The sequence below is a fragment of the Serinus canaria genome, chromosome 3 (genome assembly GCF_022539315.1).
Source record: "Serinus canaria isolate serCan28SL12 chromosome 3, serCan2020, whole genome shotgun sequence".
NCBI lineage: Eukaryota > Metazoa > Chordata > Aves > Passeriformes > Fringillidae > Serinus > Serinus canaria.
In genome coordinates this window covers 8,986,774-9,007,775 of record NC_066316.1, presented here as the reverse complement: position 1 = coordinate 9,007,775, position 21,002 = coordinate 8,986,774, and the positions used below count along the sequence as shown (strand labels likewise).

The window sequence follows — 21,002 nt, the reverse complement described above, 5'->3', positions numbered from 1 at the left end:
TGGCAGATGTGTCCCTTGGCCCACTTGCTGAGCCACTGCACACCCCTCAGGGTCTCCTTTTCCTCTCCTTTTGGCAGCTGTAACTGTAACTCCCATATGCCTCCCCCGGTGAAGGTGGTGGTGGCAGGAGACCAGAGCTACCTGAGTGTTGTCCTCCGTTTCTTTGTGGAGCAACTGGCTAGCAAGACACCCGACTGGCTCAACTACCTTCGCTTCCTGCTTGTACCACTGGGTGAGAGCCATGAGGAGCCCAGCCCCAGGGCTGTCCTCTCCCACCTCTCCAGAACTCCCCTGCCTGAAGCCAACACTGCCTTCTCCCCTGCAGGCTCTCACCCTCTGGCCAAGTACCTGGCCTCGGTGGATAACAAATACAGCACTCTCTTCCTGGACACAGCATGGCGGGAGCTGTTCAGCAGGGCTGAGCCTCCCACCGCAGGTGAGGAGCAGGGCAGGCTGGCATCAGCAGTGCTGAGGGAGAGCCCAGCTGCCATCGAGGTTCTCATGGCTCTTTTTGCCTGCAGACACTGTGGACATAGCAGGCCGTGTTGCCCAGTTCATTGCTGGAGCCAGCCTCTCTCACCAGCTGCCCATCTCCGAGGCCATGCTGACCTACAAGCAGAAGAGGTGAGTGTGGCCCTAAGGTGCCTGTCCTCCCTCATGCGGCCCGGTCTGGGATGTGCCCAGGACAGGAATGAGGGACATGGGACAAGTGAGTGAGGCCCTGCGTTCCAGTGACAAGCAGCATGGTGCTGAGGGGAGCTGGGCTCCCACAGTGAGAGGCCCACAGCACCATTCCCTGCCACCTCCCGGTGTGCTTGGCCCCTCCAGTAGCTGTGACTGTGAAAGCCCCAATGGTGGGACCAGCTGCCAGGGCTGGGATGGGCTGGGTGGGGCTGCAAGCTGGTACTGTGCTGTCCGGGGGTTGATGCTCATGTTCCAGCTGCACTCTCACCTCTCCCTTCTCTTGGTTTCTGGCACCCAAGGAAGAGAAGTCTCTATTTTGATTTTTATATCAGGTATTGGCTTGTGCTTGCTGTGCCGCTGCCTGGCCCCTCCCCGCCTTTCCCCATGTGCGTCCATCCGTCCTTCTTGCTGTGCAGAGGAGCCTTGACCCCACAGAGGGGCAGGGCTGCCCTCCCGCATGCAAGCCCTTTCCCAGCACTGGAGGGGACAACTCCTCGCCTCCTTGTGTAGTGTGCCCTGTGCTGCCATGTTGGGGACAGGGGGTCTCATGGGAGGGAGGGCAGAGGAGATGGTCCTAGTGGGTGTGAGCCAGCACTGACCCCTGCGAGTGCAGGGCTGCCTGGGCACAAGGTCAGTAGTCACATAGCAATCAGTGCTCAGCACACCCAGACCCTGACCAGACTCTCTTCCTTCTGCAGCCCCGACGAGGACTCCTGCCAGAAGTTTGTCCCCTTTGTGGGGGTGAGTGAGTTGAGGGGCCAGTAGGGGCTTAGGGGAGAGGTGCAGTGCACAGTCCTGCTGATGCTGGGTATCCTCTGGTTTCTCCTTGCAGGTGGTGAAGGTGGGCCTGGTGGAGCAGTCTTTCAGTGCCTCTGGTGAGTCCCTGGGAATACCCAGCTCTCTTTTCCACAGGCAGGAGGCTCTTGTTAGTGTCTCAAACCCACACTTTACCTCCCCAGTGGACTCGGATGATGCCACAGTCTGCACCCCCTCCCTGCTGGGCTCAGCACCAGCCTCCAGTATAGCTGTTCCCTATGGCAAGGAGACCATCTGCACCCCGCCACCCTCTCCGTCCGTCTGCAGCAGCCTCTCGGGTGCTGGGTAAGGAAACGAGGCCTCCTCAGCCTGAGGCAGTGGGGGGAGAGGAGCAGGGGCACCACCTGTGTGCTGCATGTGCTGCCCCTGTTGCCCAGGTCTCCGAGCCCTGGTGTGGAGGTGATGGGCCTGCAGGTGGACTACTGGACAACACAAGGGCTCGACAGGAAGAAGGAGGGTGACAAGCGGGAGACGGGTATCAAGAACACCCTCAAGAGCAACTTCCGCTCGCTCCAGGTCAGCCGCATCCCCAGCACAGGGGAGCTGGTGTCCCCCAGCACCATGGCCATGACCGTGGTCACCAAGGAGAAAAACAAGAAAGGTAACCAAGCCCACTCTGAGGTGCTCTTTGCCTGTGGGGCCACAGTCCTCTGTGGAGAGGGTGGGGGAGCCTGCAGGAGGGCAGGGCTGAGATGTGGCCCAGCAGGGGTCAGTCAATGCACTGGGGCAGGGGCTCCCACTTAGGGCCAGGTGGGGACATCCTAACATTGATCCTGTCTGGCCTTGGTCCCCAGTGATGTTCCTGAGCAAGAAACCAAAAGAAAAAGACTTGGAACCCAAAAGCCAAGTCATTGAAGGGATCACACGCCTCATCTGCACAGCCAAGCACCAGAACACCATGTTGCGAGGTGAGGGCAGGTGCCAGCCCCTGCTGTAGTGAGGCAGACCAGGCAGGGCTGTGGTAGGGCTGTGCCTCACTGCACCCTCTCCTCTCAGTCTCCATAGATGGGGTGGAGTGGAACGATGTGAAGTTTTTCCAGCTGGCAGCACAGTGGCCAACACACGTCAAGTACCTCCCTGTGGGCATCTTCGGCTACTCGAAGAGTGTGTGAGACATTGGAGCATCCCTGGAATGGAGCTGCAGTGGGTTGCAGGAGACAGGGAGATGGACATGCTCTTGTCCCCATCTTCTGCAGACCAGTCCCTACCTGCTCAGTGGGAGGGGATATTAAACGTGCACCCTGTGGGCCAAGACCCGTGAAGGTGAGGCCAGTGAGACCGGGTCCATGCACCCTCCAACACCAGCCAGGACACCATGCCATCTGCCTCCCATGTCCCCCAACAGCAGCCTGGGACAAGGGTTGGCACCAGCCAGCAGGGCCCCAGGATGGGCTCTGGGCCCCACTCTCCACAGATGCACCTGCCAGGCCAGCCCTGTAGCCAGCCAGGGTCCCAGCTGGGCTGGACCCCCCGGCAGGTTCCCCAGTGCTGCAGCCAGCCAGACTGCTCTGTGCAGGGGCAGGTGCTGAGCAGGGCCCACCACCCCTGTACTACCACCCTTGCCAGCCCCACTGCCAGCCTTGCACTGCTGTGCTGGCCCTGCCCTCTGCAGCACAGCCTCAGCAGCTTTTCCAGTCCCCCTGCAGCCCTGCTGCTGAGGCTGTCCTCTTCATTTCCCCATCCCTTCCCAAAAAGCCCTACCCCAGGGTGCTGCCAGCTGGAGGTGTGGGGTGAGGGCTCCTGAGTTTTTTTTTTACAAGATTCTATTTTTTTTAAATTTATTGTATGGTTACTTTTCGGGATTAATTTTAATAAATTAATGCTGTTACCATTATGGCAGGGTATGTGTGTGTGTGCCCTCATGTCTGAGGGCATGACTCAGCATAGCTGGGAGAGAACAAATTCAGGTAGGGTTCAGCTACTACCACCACTCCAGCAAGCACAACTGCCAGGGCTCCTTGAGCACACAGGGGTATTGCCTGGCCACACTTCCAGCCATGGACTAGCTGAGCTTCCCAAGAGACTACACAGTGGGACTGGGTGGAGCTTGACTCATTTATTTAAATAAAACTCTCATGTGTTTAGGAAGAGGGAGACGGGATTCAACCTGAGTTCTCCCAGTCAGGTCCTCATCTACCTGAATGTGGAAAAAGTCTGTCTCCTTTCAGCAGAGGCCAGGCTTGCTGCTGTCTTGATCTCTACAGTATGGAAGGCAACCTGTGGCTGGACCTGAGAAGTGGGGAGTGTTGTGGATTCAGCAGAGATGTATTCCAAGATGTGAGGCCTCCCCTCCTGGCGCCGGAGGTAGCCCTGGTTCAGCAGGTGCAGGATGCAGGACAGCACATCCACGCTGTGGCAGCAGAAGTTCAGGAACTGCACCCCTGGGCCCAGCTCACCCTTCTGACAGGCATCGATCACCTAGGGCAGCAAGGGAGCCCCAGTGCAGTGGCTGCAGCCCCCAGGCAGCCCCTGTGCTCCTTGTCACCCCTCCCCCCCATACCCTGAACACCAGGTTGTCGATGTGCAGCTGCTTCTCCCCCTTGAGGATGCGGGTGATGAGGCAGCACAGGACGTTCCTCTTCCTTTCCAGGGCGCTCACCTCGGCCCTCTCTGTCCGCAGGTACCTCTGCTGGGGCAGCAGCCTCAGCTGGCGGCCGGAGCTCTGCGCCAGGGCTGCCTGGTTCAGCCGCAGTGCACCTGCAGCCAGCACCCAACCCGGGCTCAGCCAAGCTTGAGCTGGGCCCCGAAGGAGCCCCAGGAGACACGTGTGCCTGGGGGACCCAAGCTGGGCCTCCTGTGGCTGCCTGCACCACTGGTCACCCCAGCCCTGTCCCCCACGTGTGGCCCCAAGCCACAGCAATGAGGCACACGGCCCCTGGCGCAACCCGAGCCCACACACAGACGGAGCCCCATCCACCCACCCAGGCTGACCCAGGCCCTGTGCATGGCCCCAAGCCCCACCCCACACATCACCCCCAGCCCTACACTGCCCTCAGACCCCACCCTGACACACACACCTGTGCCCCCAGCACCAACACGTGGACCAAGCCTCCTCAACAGCTCTACGAGCTCCTGCACCCCTAAGCCCAGCACCCCCTCGGGGTTCAGGCCAGCCCCTCCCCTGGGTGCCCCAGCCCCACGCTCACCCCCTGGAGTGCAGCTCCCCACCAGGATGCCCTGGCCGTGGGTCAGCGGTGTCAGTGCGTGGTGCACCAGGTCAGCAGGGAGCCCCGTAGCCTGCAGCAAGGCCTCCACAGCCACCTCCTGCAGCACGGGGTGCGAGGGCAATGGCCAAGGCTCACTGGCCACAGGCCCTGCCTAAGAACGGGGTCCTGTGCCCCAAACACCGCTGGAGACCCCACCAGAAGGGAAGGGAGGACATGGCCCTGCCACGCTCCAGCCTCCACTGTGGCTCCAGCCCCTACCTGGGCGTTGTTGAAGCACAGCAGGATGTACATCTGCAGCGTGGACACGTGCAGAACGCAGTCTCCAAACTGCAGCTCGGCGTGGCCCAGCCACGTCCACTGCAGCCGACGGGGCTTTGTGCACTCCCAGCCCAGCTGGCTCTGGCCTGCCAGGGACAGTGTCAGGGACAGGGACCAGCCCTGCCAGGCACTCCCAGCCCACTTCCACTTGTGCCTGAGCTGCCCTGGAGGGTCTGGGCACACTCCTAGCCACAGCACTCACTCTGCCGGCAGAAGTCAGCAAACTCATCCAGTGGGGAGCTCAGCAGTGCCGGGAAAAACCTCCCAGGGTTATCCATGTAACAGAGCGGGGAAACAGGCCAGCAGCGTGGGGACAGGGCCAGCACCTTCACCTCTGGCACATCTGCCACTGCAGCTGTTCCCAGCACCTGGGCACAGGGGCACGAGGGCAGCTCAAGTCAGGCTCTGGGATCCCACAAGAAAAGCCGGTGGCCTCCGGCCTCCCCACAGCCCCATCCCTCTCACCTCGTCCGGGCCCATGTCCAGCTCCAGCAGCCGCTTATCCTGCTCCTGCAGCCGGAAGAGGCAGAACTGCCGCTGGAGCTCCTCCGACTCGGCCAAGTTGCTCAGCATGTCTTGGGGAAAGCGGCTGGGGAAGCACAGCCCGATCTGCTCCACGATGCCTTCTTCCAGCCAGGATGGCCCTTGTGTCAGGAGCCGGTCCCCCAAGTAGTGCCTGCCATGGCCACCAGCTTCAGTCAGAGCTGGGCCCGAGCCCTGTGGCCATCAGCCACCCACCGGGAGACAGCCACAGGTCCAAGCCCGGCCTCACCCCATGGCACACGGGCCTGGCAGAACACACGTGTCCCCTCCCTGTCCCCAGCAGGGAATGTGATTCCCCACGGGTCCTCCACACTCCATGATCCCGTAAAAGCAAAGCGGGAGCACTGCTGCCACAGCAGGCCAAGCTCCCCCAGCACACCAGGCCACGCTGCAGCAGGAGGCCCCTGGCTCTGGGGAGACACAGCAGCCTCACCTGTAGAAGTGTTCAAAGTTGTGGGCAAACTCCAGGCCACTGAAGACGACAAAGGGCTCCAGGAACTGCTGCAGCCGCTCCAGAGGCCCCGTGCTGCCCGCAGCCCTGCGGAGCTCCTGGATCTGCACGTCGAGGTAGCGGGCAAACTGCTCGCTCACCTGCAAGGGACAGGGCTGGCTGCAGACAGGACTCACCAGGTGCCCACAGGGCTGGGCTGGGGGAATGTCCCTGCAGGGAGCAGCCAGGAAACTCTGGCGCTGCCGGGCAGGGGCTGAGAGTGCCCAGGCACCAGCCCAAGGCCGGAGTGCGCCAGGGCTGAGCCCACACTGGGATGAGCACCATGCACCTGAGCTGGGCACCACCCGGGGTGCCAGGGCAGGGCTCTGTGGCTCAGGGGGGAACAGGACACCACCCACCCAGAGCTTGCCCCAGTGCCGCGGGCCAGGGCAGCCCCACAGCCCCTGCCCAGGGCACGGCACCGGGGCCATGCTCCCTTGACTCACGTGCAGGGAGGTCAGGAAGGAGAGCTGCAGCAAAGCCCCCGCAAAGCCCTGGCCCAGAGCCAGCATGAAGGCGGCCTGCTGCCCAAAGAGCTCCTCAGTGGCCCCGCGCAGGCGCTGGTACAGCCGGCAGTAGCGCTCCGCAAGGTCCGGCGCCTGCCCCGCCGCCTCCAGGAACTGCTGCACCTGCGGGAGCAGCGTGAGGGCTGAGCCCCAGCAGGATGTGCCCCTCAGAACATCCCGGGCCCTGCCCTGCCAGCACCAGCTGCCCGGCTCCCCGGGACTCGGGGCCCTGCTGCTGCGGGGCTGCCAAGGTGGGAGTGCAGCTCTGAGGGCTGGCCAGGGGCTGTGGGGGCGCTACGGAGACACAGCAGCAGCCCAGCAGGAATAACTGCCCGACACAGGACCTGTCTCCTGGCCTGGCTGACACTCGAGCCATGCCAGGGAGTCAAGTGCAGCAGGGCTCTCCCCACATCACTCCAGGCTCTGTGGAGGTCAGGTACAGCCCTGTGCCTTCCCCATGCTCCCAGGGCACTGCCAGACCCCACTCCCTGCTCCAACCACCCAGGGAAGGTGCAACACCCCCCCAGTCAAGCCCCCCAGTCAGTCCTCCAAGCTCTACCTGCTGCTGCACCACACCACGCCAGCACTGCGAGATTCCCCACTGGCCTCTCGACTTCTCCACCACCACCTTTGCAGTCCTGGCCGGCACCTCCTTGTTTTTCCCCTCCTTCCAACCTGACAAGGATCAACCTCAGGCTCAGTGTGGCTCCCTGGGCAGACCCCACACACTGACCTGCCAGAGCAGGGCTGAGGCATGGCCACTGCTGGGGCATGACCACAAGCCTTCCCCAGCTCAGGAGCCTCTGTGCCATAGGATGCTCCCCAGAGGAGCCCCACGGCCACAGCCTGGCATTCTGGAGCAGCCCCAGGGCAGGGCAGCCCCTGGCTCACCAGCTGCTCGGGTCTCCTCTGGCTCAGGGCCGCCGGGGTCCACGTGCACCAGGAGCTGGGTCAGGCGCCGCACGCAGGAACCAAAGGCAGCTCTGCCTCCTGGGGCACGGCGGGGCAGCTCCACGCTCTCCAGGTACTCACTCAGCAGCCAGGCCAGGGCACTGACACCATCAGGGTCTGTGAGGCCAACCAGACTCAGAGCCGGGTGCCTCTGCCCAGGGCACGGCTCGGCTGGGTCCCGGAGAGCGCAGCCTACCTGGGCTGGTGATGCTCTGCACCAAGGGGTTCACCAGGGCCTCCCAGAATGTCCTGCCCAGTGCCCGGGCTGCCTCGTCGTTGGGAAGGAAGCGGTTGGCAAAGCCCTGCTCGTGCTGCAGCGCCCGGTTCAGTCTGCAACAGCGAGTGGGCAGCGCTCGGTGCCAGGGGCTGGAGAACCCCCATGGGAAAGCAGAGCGCAGTGCCGGCTCCCCGCTCTGCCCTTTGCCAAGGCACGATGGCTCGCTGGCCCCACTAGCCCCCAGCAGCCAGGGAGGGCCCCTTGCGGTCTCTGGGGCCTGCCCCCAATGGCCCTTGGGGCCCTCACAGCCCCTGCCAAATGGGGGCTGTGCAGTGCCTGTGGCCACAAGATCCTGCTGTGCCTGGCCAACCTCTGTCAGGATGTGCCAGCCCCTGGGGGGACCAGCATCCTCCTCTGGGGGGATAGCCCAGCTTAAACCCAGGCGACCCCAAGGTGGCCCTGGCCATTAAGAACCACTGGTGGCCAGGAAGGAGCAAGGGCCCCTCCCATCCAGGTAGCACAGCCAGCTGCTCCTTTCCCAGCCCTGCAGTCCCCTCACAGGCTGCCTGCCATGTCCCCCCCAGGCTCTGGGACACCAGGGATGCAATGCCACAGCCAGGACACCACTCACCTGCCAAAGAGCTGCAGCAGCCGCCCCCGGTCTCGGCAGATCTCCTGGCTCCAGGCATGAGCCTGAGCAGTGCAGGAGAGGAACGTCCGTCGGCACAGCTGCTCCCTGAAGATGGGCCAGAAGGTGGGCTTGGGACCCAGCACCTCGATGCCACGCACACGTGTGTCAATGCCACCCTAGGGGACAGCGGGACCCTCAGTTCCTCGGCTCAGCCCCGACGCCCCACAGTGCCCGCTCCCAGGCCCAGCCCCTGCTCCCCTACCTGCTGGCACCGCTTCACCCGGATCTGGATGACGGGCCAGAAGCGGGTCATGTTCTCCAGCAGGATCACTCTGCTGTCCGAGGGCAGGATGGTCACCTGCACGGAGGCACTGAGCCCTCAGCACGCCAGGCAGCCCAAGGAGGCTCCCACAGGGCAGCTCCTGCCATTCCCACCTCCCCGGGCCTCACACCACGGCCAGACCTGCACGGGGCATAGCAAGGAGCAGCCCGCCACTCCCATGGGGACTCACCGCATTGAGCTCCGTCCTGATGGTGGCAGGGCTGTCCCCGCCCAGCACCACCACCCGCGATGGCATATAGCTGGAGTCCTCGCTGGCCACCAGCATGCTCAGCTCCCTGCAGCACAGCAAACATGGGGCTGCCCAGCCATCCCTGCCTCCCTGCCCCAGCCCTGGTGGCACCACACCCTGACGGCCACATCCCGCTGGCTCCAGGACAGAGCCACTGTGGCAGGGCTGGCACAGATCCCCAAAGCCCTCTCCTCCACACAGCCCTGCCGGCCCAGCCCCACCTGATCACCACTCCACACTGCATGTGCACAGTGATGAAGTGGGAGCCCGTGCTGCCGTTCGACTCCCAGTAGGTCCTGGGGTTCCTGTCCATGAGCTTGCTGGCCTGGTGCGAGTTGGAAGAGACCTGCACCTTCTCCCAGCACTTGTCCTCCTTCACCTCCATGCTGGAGCCTGTGGGCAGAGCACATGGAGCTTCCAGCCACCGAGCCTGGGGTCAGCTCCCCCCGCCTGCACTCACCTTGGCACAGGTTGTGCAGGAAGACATCAAAGAAGGGGATGCTGATGGGCTGGTGGCTCCGGCGGTGCTCCTCAATCTGTCCCAGCACCAGCTGTGGGGTGGGGCAAGGCTCTTACCAGCGGCTCCAGCTCCTCCTCCCCTCAGCCCCCGCAGGGCTGTGCCAGGCAGAGAGCACAAGGCCGTCCCTCAGCAGCAGGGACAGCCTGATGCCCCCAGACCCAAATCCCCAGCACAGCCGTGCCTCCCCAGGCCCACCTGCATGCAGCCAGCCAAGATGCTGCTCGTCAGCTTCTTGTAGAGGCTGGCGTACTTCTCACACTCCATCACCAGCTCCAGCAGGGCCGGCGTCAATGATGGCACCGTGCTGTGCTTTACCAGGGCCTTGGACAGAGCCTCGTGGGTGCCCACGTGGCACATCACCACCACACAGTCCTTGCTGGCACTGCCCAGGCGGTGCAGGAAGCCAACGACCTCCTGCAGCACCTACCGAGACACAGCCATGAGCAGACAGGGCACTGCTGGCAACTTCCCAGGACCTCCCAGCAGCCGGAGCTGCAGCTCCATTCCCATCATCCCAGCCCACCAGCACCCACCAGAGCCTGGCCAGGCACAGCCAGACTGTGCATGTGGCCACCAGGACACGGATACGGCCAGGACAGCAGCTCCCCACCTCTCCCAGGGCCTGGGACACAAGGCCAGGCTGCCACCAGCGGCGCCCGGCTTGCCCAGCCCGGCTGAAGCACAGCCAGCACAGCCACCCTGCCTGCCACTAGTCCCAGGGCCCCCTCACCTCCCAGCTGCTGCTGTGGGTGATCAGGAGGGACACACAGGGCTCCACACACTCATGCCAGGGCAGCACATCCTCCTGGTAACTGTCCAGGAACTTGTTCAGGATCCTGGGTGACAAAGGAGGCCTGCTCAGGCCAGGGCACAGGGACAGCAGTGCTACAGGCAGCCCTGCTTCCCTGCCCCACCTGGAAGGCACCTCTCAGGGACTGGGAACTGAGGCTCCCCTGGTACCTTGCATGCCCCACCAGCACCCAGGCATGTCCTCTGCTGCCCCTGCATGTCCCCACCAGCACCCAGGCACAGCTGCTGTGGCCCCACGTGGCCCTGTGCACCAGGACACACCAACTGGCACCAGCCTATGTGCTGGGGTGAGCCTGCCCCCAGTGAAGAACACCCCCACCAGGACCCACAAACATGCACTGGGTCTCCCCGCCATGACCCCCAGCACTCACACACCTCAAGAGGGGGTCCCAGACCCTCCTCAGTCACCCTGCACCCACCTGAGGATGCTCAGGCTCACAGCCTTCTCTGTCCCCAGCAGCTCCAAGCTGCGCAGCAACAGCCTGAAGCAGCTCTGGTCCTGCAGCAGCTGGGCCACCTGGCCAGGGGGAACGGGGCCTTGGCTGCACAGCTGCCGCTCCAGGGCCACCACCACCTCCTTGGACAGGACGCCATCATCCAGGCCACCCAGCAGCATCTGCACGCCCTTCAGGTCCAGCAGGACCTCTCTGCCTGCCATGACAAGGACACATGAGCCCAGCCCAGGCGCTCCCTCGAGCGGCAGCAGCCCCTCAGGGTGCTCTGCCCTGTCGGGCCAGGCACTCCTGCCCATGGCACCCGCGGGGCCGTGGCACGGGCAGGGTGGGCAGGCGGTACCTGCTGCCTCCGGGCCCAGGGGCAGCCCGTGCTCTGCCAGGCGATTGATGGCGCTGAGGGCCAGCACTGCCTGGGGGCAGCCACTGCCCTGCCTGGCCCTCCAGCAGCTCTGCAGCACCGCCAGGAGATCGCAGCTCGCCAGCTGCTCCGCCAGGCCCCGGTGCCCATCCATCAGCATGTTCACCACCAGCAGGCCGTTCTGCACCCCTGAGGAGCACCTGCAGGGACACAGCCGTGCCACTTTCCTCCCCCAGGCACAGAGCCTCCCCTGTACCCACAAGCCACCTGCCCGCCCTGCCCGCCCTTCCCCCTGCAGATTCCCTCAACCGCAGCCGCTCTCCACGCTCTGCCCCTACCCTGGGACCCTCTGCATGGTGCTCAGGGCAGCAGGGATGCTACTCAGCAGGCTGGCAGAGCCCTTGCTGGAGGCAGAGCCGATGCTGGCAAAGATCTCCCGCATCATCTGAGCGTCGCCGTGGTTCCAGGGCAAGCACTTCCCACCGGCACCTCCCGGCTCGGCGTCCGCAGCTCCCACCAGCACCTTCAGCGCCTGCGAGGACGAGAGCAGTGCACAGGGCAGCGGCCCCTCCACCCTGCCCGGGCAGCCCGCGCTGCCCTGCCCACCCCGGCCTGCCCCGGGCACTCACCGCCAGCCCGGCCTGCTGCACCAGGGCGGAGCAGCTGTGCTGCTGCATGCAGGCCAGCACGGCCCGCACGCCGCCCTCCGTGGCAAAGGGCACGCGCCACTCGTACCGGGCCAGCAGCACGGCCAGCAGCCGCAGCGTCACCGCCACCAGCGCCTTCTCCGCCACCTCCCTGCTCAGCAGCTCCACTGACACCTGCACCAGCTTCTCCCTGCATGGCACAGGACACCTCAGGCAGAGGCTCCCTGGGCCCTGACAGCCACCTCCTCCCTGCCCATGCTGCAGCTGGGACAGCCCTGCCAGCGAGCCTGCCTGGGACAAAGGGACACAAAATCCATCCTTCCTCTCGCATATACCACCCTCCACACTCCTGCTGCCACCTCCCGCCCATCCAGCTCAGCACCGTCCCCAACCCTGCCCACAGGGCCCTCCCCAGGCAGCAGGAGGGGTGTGCAGCACCCCAGCACTCACCCAGCACTCCCCATGCCCAGCCCGCCCTGGGCTGTGCCCGCTTGCTGCTCCAACTTGGGCTCCTCCTCCAGCATCTCCAGGATGTGCTTGAGCCCAGCTAAGCGCAGCCCCACCGCTGAGCTGCTGCTCTGGATCACGTCCACCACAGCTGCAACCTTGGCCAGCGAGCCGCTCTCACTCAGCCCCTTGGAGCTGCCCAGCGCTGGCCGGAGGGACGGAGCCGTCAGGGCAGCGGTGACACCTCCCGGGTGTGTGGCACCTCCAGCGGCTCCCAGGGTGCCACACACCCACACACCCAGCACCCACAGGCACCCCCACCTCAGGCAGCCCTGGCTGCGTGGCCCCCATGCCCTGACCACAGCCCTCCCCTGTGGAGGCAGCACTGCCACTGCCAGCACCGTGCCTGTGCCCCAGCGTGTGGCAGGATATTACCTTGGCTCTGCTCCTCTGTCACCTCTGGCAAGAACAGCCCCTCCCTCTCCAAGAGCTCGTTGAACAGTTGGGAATCCGACCTCACTGCCACACCGCGGCCTTGGGGCGGCCCTGGGGCTGCACAAAGGTCTCCCTCCGCTGCCTTGGCCATCGTGCCTTCGGGGCCGGTGCTCCTGTCACCCTCTGAGGACACTGCGGGGCTCCCTCCACCATCCTGCTCTGCTCCCCTCCCGAGGAAGTGTCTGGCGTAGACACGGGAGCCACGCAGGTCACGCAGAGAGCTGCCCTGGCACCGCTGCTCCAGGACCTGCAGCACCTTCTGGGCCAGCTCCGCAGGCACCGACAGCTGCATCAGGGCTTCTTCATCCACCTCCGACAGCCACACCCATGGGGACAAGTTAATCTCGGGCTCGCCACGCACCCCACGGCCCCTGTGGCGGCCACTGGCACCACGGACAGAAAGGCTGCACCGCCAGAGCTGCCCAGGGCCACTCCCCACTGCCACCCTCCCCTGCCTGTCCCCAGCCCAACTTCCACCAGCCCACACCTCCCACCCGTGCTCACCACACAACTGCAACTGGCAGAATGACCCCACGGCCTTGCCTCACCTGACCAAACCTTGCTGGACTGTCACTCTTCAATCAGGGGTCACTGCCTTTCATCTCCACTCACTGCTCTGCTGGGCCAAGCTCTCCAAGCTTTTACCATCCCCACTCACCCTCCCATTTCTGCCCCGTTCAGGCTGGCCCTGCACAGCTCACACTTGCCATCTCCTCTGGGCCTGCTCCCTTCCCTAATGCTCCCTTTGCTCCTCCCTCCCATTTCCCTGCTGCAGGCACTGGCCCCTACCTGCTCTCCCAGGTGCTGCTGGATGAGACAGGTGATCTCTTTCTGCTCCTGTGCTTCCAGCTTCCTCACAAAGAAGAGCAGCTCCCACCACTCGGCACGGCTCAGGGTATCTGCAGCCTTGGGCAGCCGCTGCCCCAGGTAAGGCAGGGAGTACAGCCCCCCCAAGGGCTTGCACAGGAATGGCTGTGGAACTGCAGGGGAGCAGAGCAAGGAAGGGCACTCTCAGCTCAGCCAACTCCCCCATTCACTGCTGCACACTCCTCATTCCCCAAGGAAAGAACTCATGCAGGGCAGAAGAGGTCCCCACCATACCATAGCTTGCAGGGAGAAACGAAGGTGACAGGAGGACTAGTGAGAGAGTTGGAACATGCTCAAAGGAGGCTGATGGGCTGCTCACCTGCTCTCAGTCTGTGGTTTCGTGTCAGGGTGTTCACCTTCTCCTGGCCCTCCAGCTCCTTTTGTTCTGAAGGGCCAATGATCTCGACCATGTGCCAGTGAACCCAGTAGGTACAGCCCAGAGCTTGCCAGTACACCTGAGGAGGAGAGCCCAGCACACATCCAGCTTACTGAAGGCAAACCCAACCCTACCATCCCCATGCAAGCCTGCACAGAGAGCAGACAAGCCCCTTGGCAGCGATACCTGCACCGGGGGCATGCCGTCATTGCTGCGGCGGAAGTCGCCCTCGTCGCCGGCGCTGACCTGCTCGTAGTCCTCGAGCATGCGCACCCTCATGCCGCTCACCAGCGTGGCCTGCACATACTCCACGTAGCTGCTGCGGCTCGGGAAGGCCGAGCGCGTCTTGAAGGCCACGGGCTCCTTTGCTAGGCACGTGGGGGCTGCTTGGGCAGCAGTGCTGGCCGGGGGCTTGTGCTGGAAGATGGAGCGGGCAGGGCGAGGCTGCAGGTCCCGCTGGGGCAGTGGCTCTGCCTTGTGCCTGTGGCTCCAGCCCATCACGTGCACCAGCTCCGAGATGAGGTTTGCCATGGCCATGCTGAACTCAAACTCCTGCTTCACACGGCTCCTCTCCTCAGGGACAGGGCTGGGCACAGCACAGCCCTGCTGCTCCTCTCCCTGCTCCATACCGCTGCTCAGCTTGTCCAGGAGAGAAGTCACACACAGGTAGCGCTTCACCAGGACAAACAGCTGCTTCCCAGGGATCTGCAACAAGCACAGCTCTCACGCTCAGCCTGCACAGCGCCTCCAGCCCCCAGCTCTCTAAGACACCAGCTCATTCCCAGGCAGGCTCCCGTGAGAGCTCCGGACCAGCTGGCAGCAGCACAGACCTCTCAGCCCACCCTCCCCTCCCTGCTCGCAGACCAGGCTCTCCAGGTGCCTCTGCACCAGCCCCAGCCTCTCACCAGGCCCAGGCCCTGTCCCAGCTCTCCCAACAGCCAGTCCTGCTCACCTGCCCGCCTTCAACTCCCCTCTTGCCCCAGACAAGGGTGCCGGCCCTGGCCCCCCGCTCCCACCCCTCCTGGTCCCTCACGCCCCGCAGGCCCAGCGCTGCTGGCGGGTCTGTCACCACCTGCGGGAGGTGAATCCCCTCGAAGGACATGCAGTGCTCTGCAGAGGACGTGATCTCAGCAAACAGCTCCAGCAAGGTGCAGCGACTGTCAAAGTCCATGTGCTGCTCAATGCCGTCCTGCTGGCTCAGGGACAGCAGCACATAGGCCCAGATTCCTGCAACAACAACAAAAACTCTTCAGGCCCCAGAAACACAACCCATACCCACCCTCTCTGCCAGAGACAGAGCTGCAAGGAAGGAACAGCTTTGCTGCTCGGTGTCACCTGATCCACATTCTGTCCCTTCCTCTGGAGTGGCAACATTTTGCTCCACTGTGTATTATTTCTACCCCTAACACTGAGAGATTCTCACAAAGCAGCCACCCCAAAGAACTGATTCCAGAACAGGGTCCCAGGGAAGAAAAGAAGTCAAGTTTTAACCTGAATCAGCCCCTCATCTGCCCCACTTCAGAGCTGCACGAACTCAGGCACAATAACAGGGAAAGCCAGATCTCCTGTGGGATACACCACAACCAGCGACCTTCCAGCTGCACCCAAGTCTCATCAGGCCAAGCCATGGCAGCTCCTCCAAAATGAGAGAACTGGGTGAGGACCAGCCTCTACCCACCAGGGTCGTGTTAAGCCCTTTGGCACTAGCCTTCATTGCAAGGCTACATGGAAGGAGATTGTCTGTTCCTCTAAGCGTATCCAGTCAAGGACCTTTTCACTGCAAAAAGTCAAAGTAAGAAGGAAGCCGTAAACAAGAGCATGAAGAATCACAAAACTGACTGACAAAGGCTAATGGATGCAGTGAGGAGAAACAAATCTGGTCAGTCATAACAATTAGTAAGGACATCTGGACAACAATTAGTAAGGACATCTGGCATGTGAGAATGAGTATTTTTCAGCAGGATTATCTGATTAATTGGAATTGGCAAGGAACACAAAAGGGGGTGCAGAGAAAGGGCTATAAAAGGTGCCAGCCATGTTTAAACCACAGCTGTTCAGTGTGTTTTTCTGACAGTCCTGTACCTGATTGACAGAGTTTGTCCTACTTTCTTATTGAATCTTTACTAAGTCTGTCTCTACCCCGTGTATGTGCTGCCAATACCTCGTGCCAGCTGCTGGTGAGACCTGCACAAGTGGCATTTGGTACCACAAACTGGAGCCTTACTGGGGCTGTGGGAGCCCCAGTGGAGTCAGTCAGAGGAGTGAGTGACAGTTGGAGGTGCCATCACTCTCTGCATCAAATCACAGATTTGAGCTTGGAATGCCAGTTATCAGGAAGACTGGTATACAGCTGACCCAGATCAAATGACTCAGTTCTGATCAGGGCTGTAGGAGTCCCTGGCCTGACGTGCTAGCTACTAGGGCAAGTGCAAGGGTGTCTCCAGTGCTAGAGCCTGGAGTTGAAAGGATCCTCGGTCATCAGCCACTGGGGAGAGAACAGTGTGTGTTCTGAAGAACAGCTGCTGCAAGGGAGGCAAGTGAGGAGTTCAGCACCAGCACTGAAGCAGGACTGCAGTGCCTGGGGCCAGTGGGAAAGGGTGAGTGTCTGCATCTTTCCCAGCCTTGCTGTACATGTAGCTTGTTAGCAACACTTCATGCCAAGGAGGAGGTCCTGGGTCCAGACCAAGGTATGAGGTGGGTAGGGGCTGGTGCTGGAAGTCCCAAGGGATGTGTGAATTTGGACTGTGGAACAAAAGTGCTACAGGTTTACTAGCAAACATCAGTCTTAACAAACTGATGAGCAGGGGGATCCCTGAGACTGGTGGAAGGGCTTGGATGCAGGCCCAGGTGCAGCAGAGAGAGGCCATGCTGGTACTCAAGAGATCCATGAATGTGTGTGTACTTGTGAACCTGGAAAATGCAGTGTGTGCTGGCAGGAGTGACCTTCTGTCTCTGCCAGACAAAGAGCAGGAGGGGACATGGTTGGCTTGTGTTTATGTGAGTGCTGTAAGTGTGTGCTGTCAGAGTCCTGCCTCTGTCTGTGCTCCAGGATGGGCAGTCATCTTTGCTACTGGTTAAACCTGCAAATGGAAAAGAGTGGCAGCTGCATCTCCCAGCTTGAGAAACTCCAGATTCCCCAGGCTAGGCTCCAGGACTGGAGCAGGAGAGGTGCTGGGGCTGCTATAGAAGACAGCCACCCTTTACATTCCTTCACACTCCTAAGAGTTAATTAGCATCCCAGCTCAGAAACCTGGCAGGGGAAAGACTTTCTAACTCCAAGAGCAGTCCAGACAACTGCAACCATGGAAGTCCAGAAGATCCCGACTGATTCTTCCCCTTTTGCCAAGAAGCCCCGAGACACGCTGCTTCCCAGGCAGCATCTCACCCTTCCCAAAGGCCTGGCACCTCCAGCTGCCCAGCAAGCCCTCCTCAATGGCACTGAGCAGGAGCAGCCCCCACCTGCATCGTGCGTCCCCAGAGCGCGCAGCATCTCGCCGGCACCGCGGCGGATCCGCTGCTCCCTGTGGCACAGCATGGCCGTCAGCAGCTCCAGGGCTCCCGCCTCCCTGAAGGTGCTTGCCAGGGAGCCGATGCTGGCGTAGGCGCCCAGCACGCGCACCGTGCTCAGGATGGAGCACTCGGGGGTCCCGGCCTCGGCCACCTGGCGCCTGGCTCGCTGCACCAGGCTCCTGACATCGGCCTTCATCTCCAGCAGCGAGGCTTCGTCCAGCGAGGCTTCGTCCAGCGAGGCTTCGTCCAGCGGGACGTCCACGGACAACGGCCTCGTCTGGCCCAGCAGCGCCGGGCAGCTGGCGCGGACCTCTTCTGCAGACATCCACAGGGAGATGTTCTCTGCCTTGGTGTCTCCAGAGGAGGCACTGCTGCCTCCCACCGCTCTCTCTTCCGAGCTAACAACGCTCCACCGGACCAGGTATTCCGGCCGCTCGTCGTGGCCTCGCCGCTGCCGGAGCAGCTTCTCTGGGTGGGCCTGCAGCTTGGGCCCCAGCTGCACGAGCAGGGTGCCATCGTGCTTCTCATTCACCATGGCAGCTGACGTGTCTGCAGAGACAGAGGGGAAGCAGGAGTTTGGGAGAGGTGGCTGAGGCATGCTGTGGCTAGAGATCCGTGTTCCTGTGTGTCACAGTGCTGGTGATATGGCAATGCAGCCATCAAAACGTGCTTTTGAACCGGCTGTACTCACGGACAGTGCTGTACACCCCTAACATAGCAAGTATGAGATATGGTTCACTGTCTCCTTGGAAAGCCGTATATATGGAGTTACATGGTAACAGGGCAAAACACAGTGATTTCTGGACTGTCATACAGACTGTGGGCACGGCAGGAATACGGACAGCAGTGCCCAGGAAGGGCAGCCTTCCCCAGGAAGCTCGGCTATAACACCTGGCTGTGTGCTGATGGAGCGAGCCACCCGAGCCAGGCAGAGCCCACACGCTGGATCAGGGGGCCAGTGCAAGTCTGCGCTGAGGGCTCCGTGCACATCGCCCGGCCGGAACCAGGACACGGCGAGGGACAGGCCTGTGCCCGGGGCACACGTGCTAGAGGCGGGAGGCACGGCACTGCCATCCGCGTGGAGAGGGCTCGTGCGGGCCGGCCGCGCCAGCGGCAGCATCAAAGCTCCTTCCAGGCGCGGGCAAAGAGAGAGATGGCCGGGAACCGAGCACCGGACCCGGCCCGACCCGGTTCGGCTGCCGCACCCCTTGCCTGGTCGGACGGAGGCCGCGACCGAGGCCTCCCCTAAACGGCCCGGGCCCGTCCCGGGTAGGCTCGGGGCGCTCGCCGGCCGCGCCTGGCCGTGCCCGGCCCGCCGCCCTCCCTCCGCAGCGGGGCCGCGCCGGGGCCGCCGCGTTACCTCCGGCACCGCTCCCGCGCCGCTCCGGCCGCGGGCGCCTGCGCAGACCCCGCCCGACGGCGGCCGTGAGGGCTGGGCCTGGGCGGGCGGCAGCGACAGTTCAGACGGGCGCTGCGGGACCGACCGGGCTAGCGCCGGGGACTGGATGAGGCACAGCGGGCACAGAGCGGCACTTGGGGCGCAGAGGGACGGGCAGAGTGGGACAGGGAAGGCGGCAAGGGAAGGACGTCGCAGCGGCCGGCAGTAGAAGTGGGGCAAGGAAGCAGTCAGGCGCTACCGGGGCTGGGAGGAGCTGATGTCCGTGATTCGCAGCTTTCCAGTCACCTTGGCTGGAAGCCACCTTCCCGTCTGCTTGCCTTCATTCTTCCACAAGTTGAGGGTGAGAGAAGAGCTCGGGTATCCTACAGCTAGGTTTGACAGGATTGTGCCAATTGGCCTCACTGGGTCACCCACCAACCTCAAACTCAAGCCAAGGCAGCCCCACGCTCATCTCTCCCACCAATCCCACTGCTACCAGGGACTGAACACAGCAGAACTTGACCCGTGGGAAAGTGAGGAAGGCCCTGTGCATAAAAGGCATCAGTAATGCGACAGCAGTGGCATGAAAAATGCTTTATTTGCTCCGGGCATCACTCCACTGCTTTGACCCGTGGCAGGTTGACATAGCTTTTCATGGGGGGGAGAGGCTTGATCTTGCGCCCGGCCCAGCCACCCTTGCGGTGCCACAAGCCTGTGTGCGGGCGCTTGCCCAGCCAGCGGTTCCGCCCCGCCTTCCCGATCACCCGCTTGTTGTGATCCACGTTGGACACGCGGCCCACTGTGGCCACACAGGTCTCCAGCACCTGGGGGACAGAGAAGAGCTTCAGCCCTCCCTGGGGGCACACGGTTGCACGTCCAGGCAGATGAGCCAGGGACAGCACAGCTCCTTTACCTGCATGTGCCTTTTGGATGGCAGCTGCACGATGGCTGTCCCATTCACCTTCCGCAGCAGCACCCCACAAGTACCTGCAGAAAGCAAGAGAGGAGGCAGCGGTATTGAGCAGCAGGACAGAGTATTCCGCCCTGTGACAAGGACATCCCTATGCTGGTAACTCCCCAAAGCGCTGCTGTACTAAATACGGCACTTCTCGGTGAAGACAGAGCCTTGAGGAATTAACAGGGCAGAGTTGCCCCTGCTTTTCAGGAGGGACGTGTTGCACTCTAACATGAGAAGAAGATGGCAACTCTCGGTCACTGGCCACCCAGAGCGGTGCCCCCCTGCCCTCCTCTCCACCTGTGCTCAGCCAAACCCCTACAAAGAGTGGATTCCCTGTGTGGGGACATACCAGCTGCCCGGATGTACTGTGCTCCCTTCCCAGGGTGGCTCTCCAGGTTGCAGATCAGTGTGCCAACAGGCAGAGCCCCCAGTGGGTATGCATCCCCTTCGCTGGCTGACACTGGAAGACACAAGCTGACAAGTTGGGCAAGGAGCAGCTGACGAGCCCTTGGCAAGACCGGCACAGCTGCCCCTGACCCTGGCGTGCACCTGCCATCCTGCTAATGTGAGGCGAGTTCGTGATGCTGTTCCCTGGCTGCATGTTCTCCGTGGCAATGATCCAGCGCTTGCGGTTGCCGCCGGCCACCAGGGCGATGTCAGCCGACCTGCGCGGAGAACCCGCGGCGAGTGAGCAGGGGGCCACGGCCGGCGCGACTGCCCGGTCCCGGGGCCGAGCCCGCACCCCGCACTCGCCTGCAAGGGTCGTATCGGACGCTGATGACCTTCTCGGTGAAGGGCTCCGGCGGGGCCCCCTCCTCGTAGCGCAGGCGCTGGAAGTCGATCATGCGGTAGCGCCGCTTGTGTCCCCCACCGATTCCCCGCACGCGGAGGCGGCCTGCGGGACATGGGAGCGGCTGCAGGCGGGACCGCCCGCGCCCAGCCGGCCCCAGCAGCCCGCCTGCGCCCGCCTTCCCGCCCGCACACCTGTGTGGTCGCGGCCGCCCGTCTTCTTCATGCCCACGGGCCGCACGGTGTACTTGGTCCGGCACTTCCACAGCGGGTCGGTGGTGCAGCGCGGCGCCGAGCCGCTCAGCCCGCGACAGGCGGCAGGCGCCGACACCGGCCCCGGCAGCCAGGGCTGTGGGGCGGGCGGCAGCGCCGGGGGCCGGGCCCGGCGAGGACCCGCCGACAGCAGGAGAGCACCGAAGGCGCGGCAGAGCCCCAGTGCCGCCATGGCCGCGGGAAGGGGCCGCCGGACGGGGCGGGGCCACCGCGGGCCTGAGCTG

General features: G+C 63.1%; 3 protein-coding genes across 4 annotated transcripts in view; 1 reads left to right on the top strand and 2 right to left on the bottom strand.

Annotated features, from left to right (window-relative positions):
* LOC103821368 (phosphofurin acidic cluster sorting protein 1-like) overlaps positions 1–3,334 on the top strand; it is a 54,494-nt gene extending 51,160 nt beyond the window's left edge. Inside the window, exons 16-24 of the mRNA XM_030236119.2 lie at positions 78–232; positions 326–436; positions 522–624; positions 1,383–1,425; positions 1,517–1,559; positions 1,644–1,785; positions 1,878–2,101; positions 2,295–2,408; positions 2,497–3,334. Of these exons, the coding sequence (XP_030091979.2) occupies positions 78–232; positions 326–436; positions 522–624; positions 1,383–1,425; positions 1,517–1,559; positions 1,644–1,785; positions 1,878–2,101; positions 2,295–2,408; positions 2,497–2,612 (1,051 nt within the window). The 3' untranslated portion in view covers positions 2,613–3,334. The remainder of the gene's footprint in view (positions 1–77; positions 233–325; positions 437–521; positions 625–1,382; positions 1,426–1,516; positions 1,560–1,643; positions 1,786–1,877; positions 2,102–2,294; positions 2,409–2,496) is intronic.
* Positions 3,335–3,541: 207 nt separating this feature from the next.
* On the bottom strand, positions 3,542–18,786 carry LOC127059355 (cullin-9-like). Of its 2 annotated transcripts, none has more exons than XM_050971947.1 (30): positions 18,741–18,786; positions 17,330–17,929; positions 14,943–15,097; positions 14,057–14,575; positions 13,814–13,949; positions 13,417–13,607; positions 12,568–12,937; positions 12,136–12,337; positions 11,668–11,875; positions 11,377–11,570; positions 11,021–11,238; positions 10,645–10,876; positions 10,146–10,251; positions 9,611–9,838; positions 9,356–9,446; positions 9,117–9,288; positions 8,836–8,941; positions 8,586–8,681; positions 8,324–8,499; positions 7,672–7,805; positions 7,416–7,592; positions 7,084–7,199; positions 6,465–6,647; positions 5,962–6,119; positions 5,451–5,661; positions 5,188–5,353; positions 4,926–5,071; positions 4,647–4,764; positions 4,001–4,197; positions 3,542–3,918 (listed from the first exon to the last, which is right to left on the bottom strand). In XM_050971947.1, exons 2-30 carry the CDS (start codon positions 17,913–17,915, stop codon positions 3,634–3,636), a joined length of 5,877 nt encoding a protein of 1,958 aa, XP_050827904.1. In that variant the 5' UTR covers positions 17,916–17,929; positions 18,741–18,786; the 3' UTR covers positions 3,542–3,633. The 2 variants fall into 2 exon arrangements, with proteins under 2 accessions (XP_050827904.1, XP_050827905.1); XM_050971948.1 differs by having other exon boundaries at positions 3,763–3,918; positions 4,001–4,126.
* Positions 18,787–19,337: 551 nt separating this feature from the next.
* MRPL2 (mitochondrial ribosomal protein L2) lies at positions 19,338–20,981 on the bottom strand. Its single transcript, XM_030235994.2, has 6 exons — positions 20,701–20,981; positions 20,470–20,611; positions 20,266–20,381; positions 20,066–20,176; positions 19,672–19,745; positions 19,338–19,582 (listed from the first exon to the last, which is right to left on the bottom strand). The coding sequence occupies exons 1-6, from the start codon at positions 20,948–20,950 to the stop codon at positions 19,370–19,372; spliced, it is 906 nt and encodes a 301-aa protein (XP_030091854.1). The 5' UTR covers positions 20,951–20,981; the 3' UTR covers positions 19,338–19,369.
* Between the last annotated feature and the right edge of the window lie 21 nt (positions 20,982–21,002).

Excerpts from the sequence above, each read along its gene's own strand:
- LOC127059355 (XM_050971947.1), bottom strand. The coding sequence starts at position 17,915 with ATGGTGAATGAGAAGCACGATGGCACCCTGCTCGTGCAGCTGGGGCCC. Across the intron at positions 7,593-7,671 it reads GCAGAGCATCACCAGCCCAG|ACCCTGATGGTGTCAGTGCC; the intron begins GTAGGCTGCGCT and ends TTGGCCTCACAG. Across the intron at positions 5,072-5,187 it reads TGCTGACTTCTGCCGGCAGA|GCCAGAGCCAGCTGGGCTGG; the intron begins GTGAGTGCTGTG and ends TGTCCCTGGCAG.
- MRPL2 (XM_030235994.2), bottom strand. The coding sequence starts at position 20,950 with ATGGCGGCACTGGGGCTCTGCCGCGCCTTCGGTGCTCTCCTGCTGTCG. Across the intron at positions 19,746-20,065 it reads ACAGTACATCCGGGCAGCTG|GTACTTGTGGGGTGCTGCTG; the intron begins GTATGTCCCCAC and ends TGCTTTCTGCAG. Across the intron at positions 19,583-19,671 it reads CATCCAAAAGGCACATGCAG|GTGCTGGAGACCTGTGTGGC; the intron begins GTAAAGGAGCTG and ends TCTGTCCCCCAG.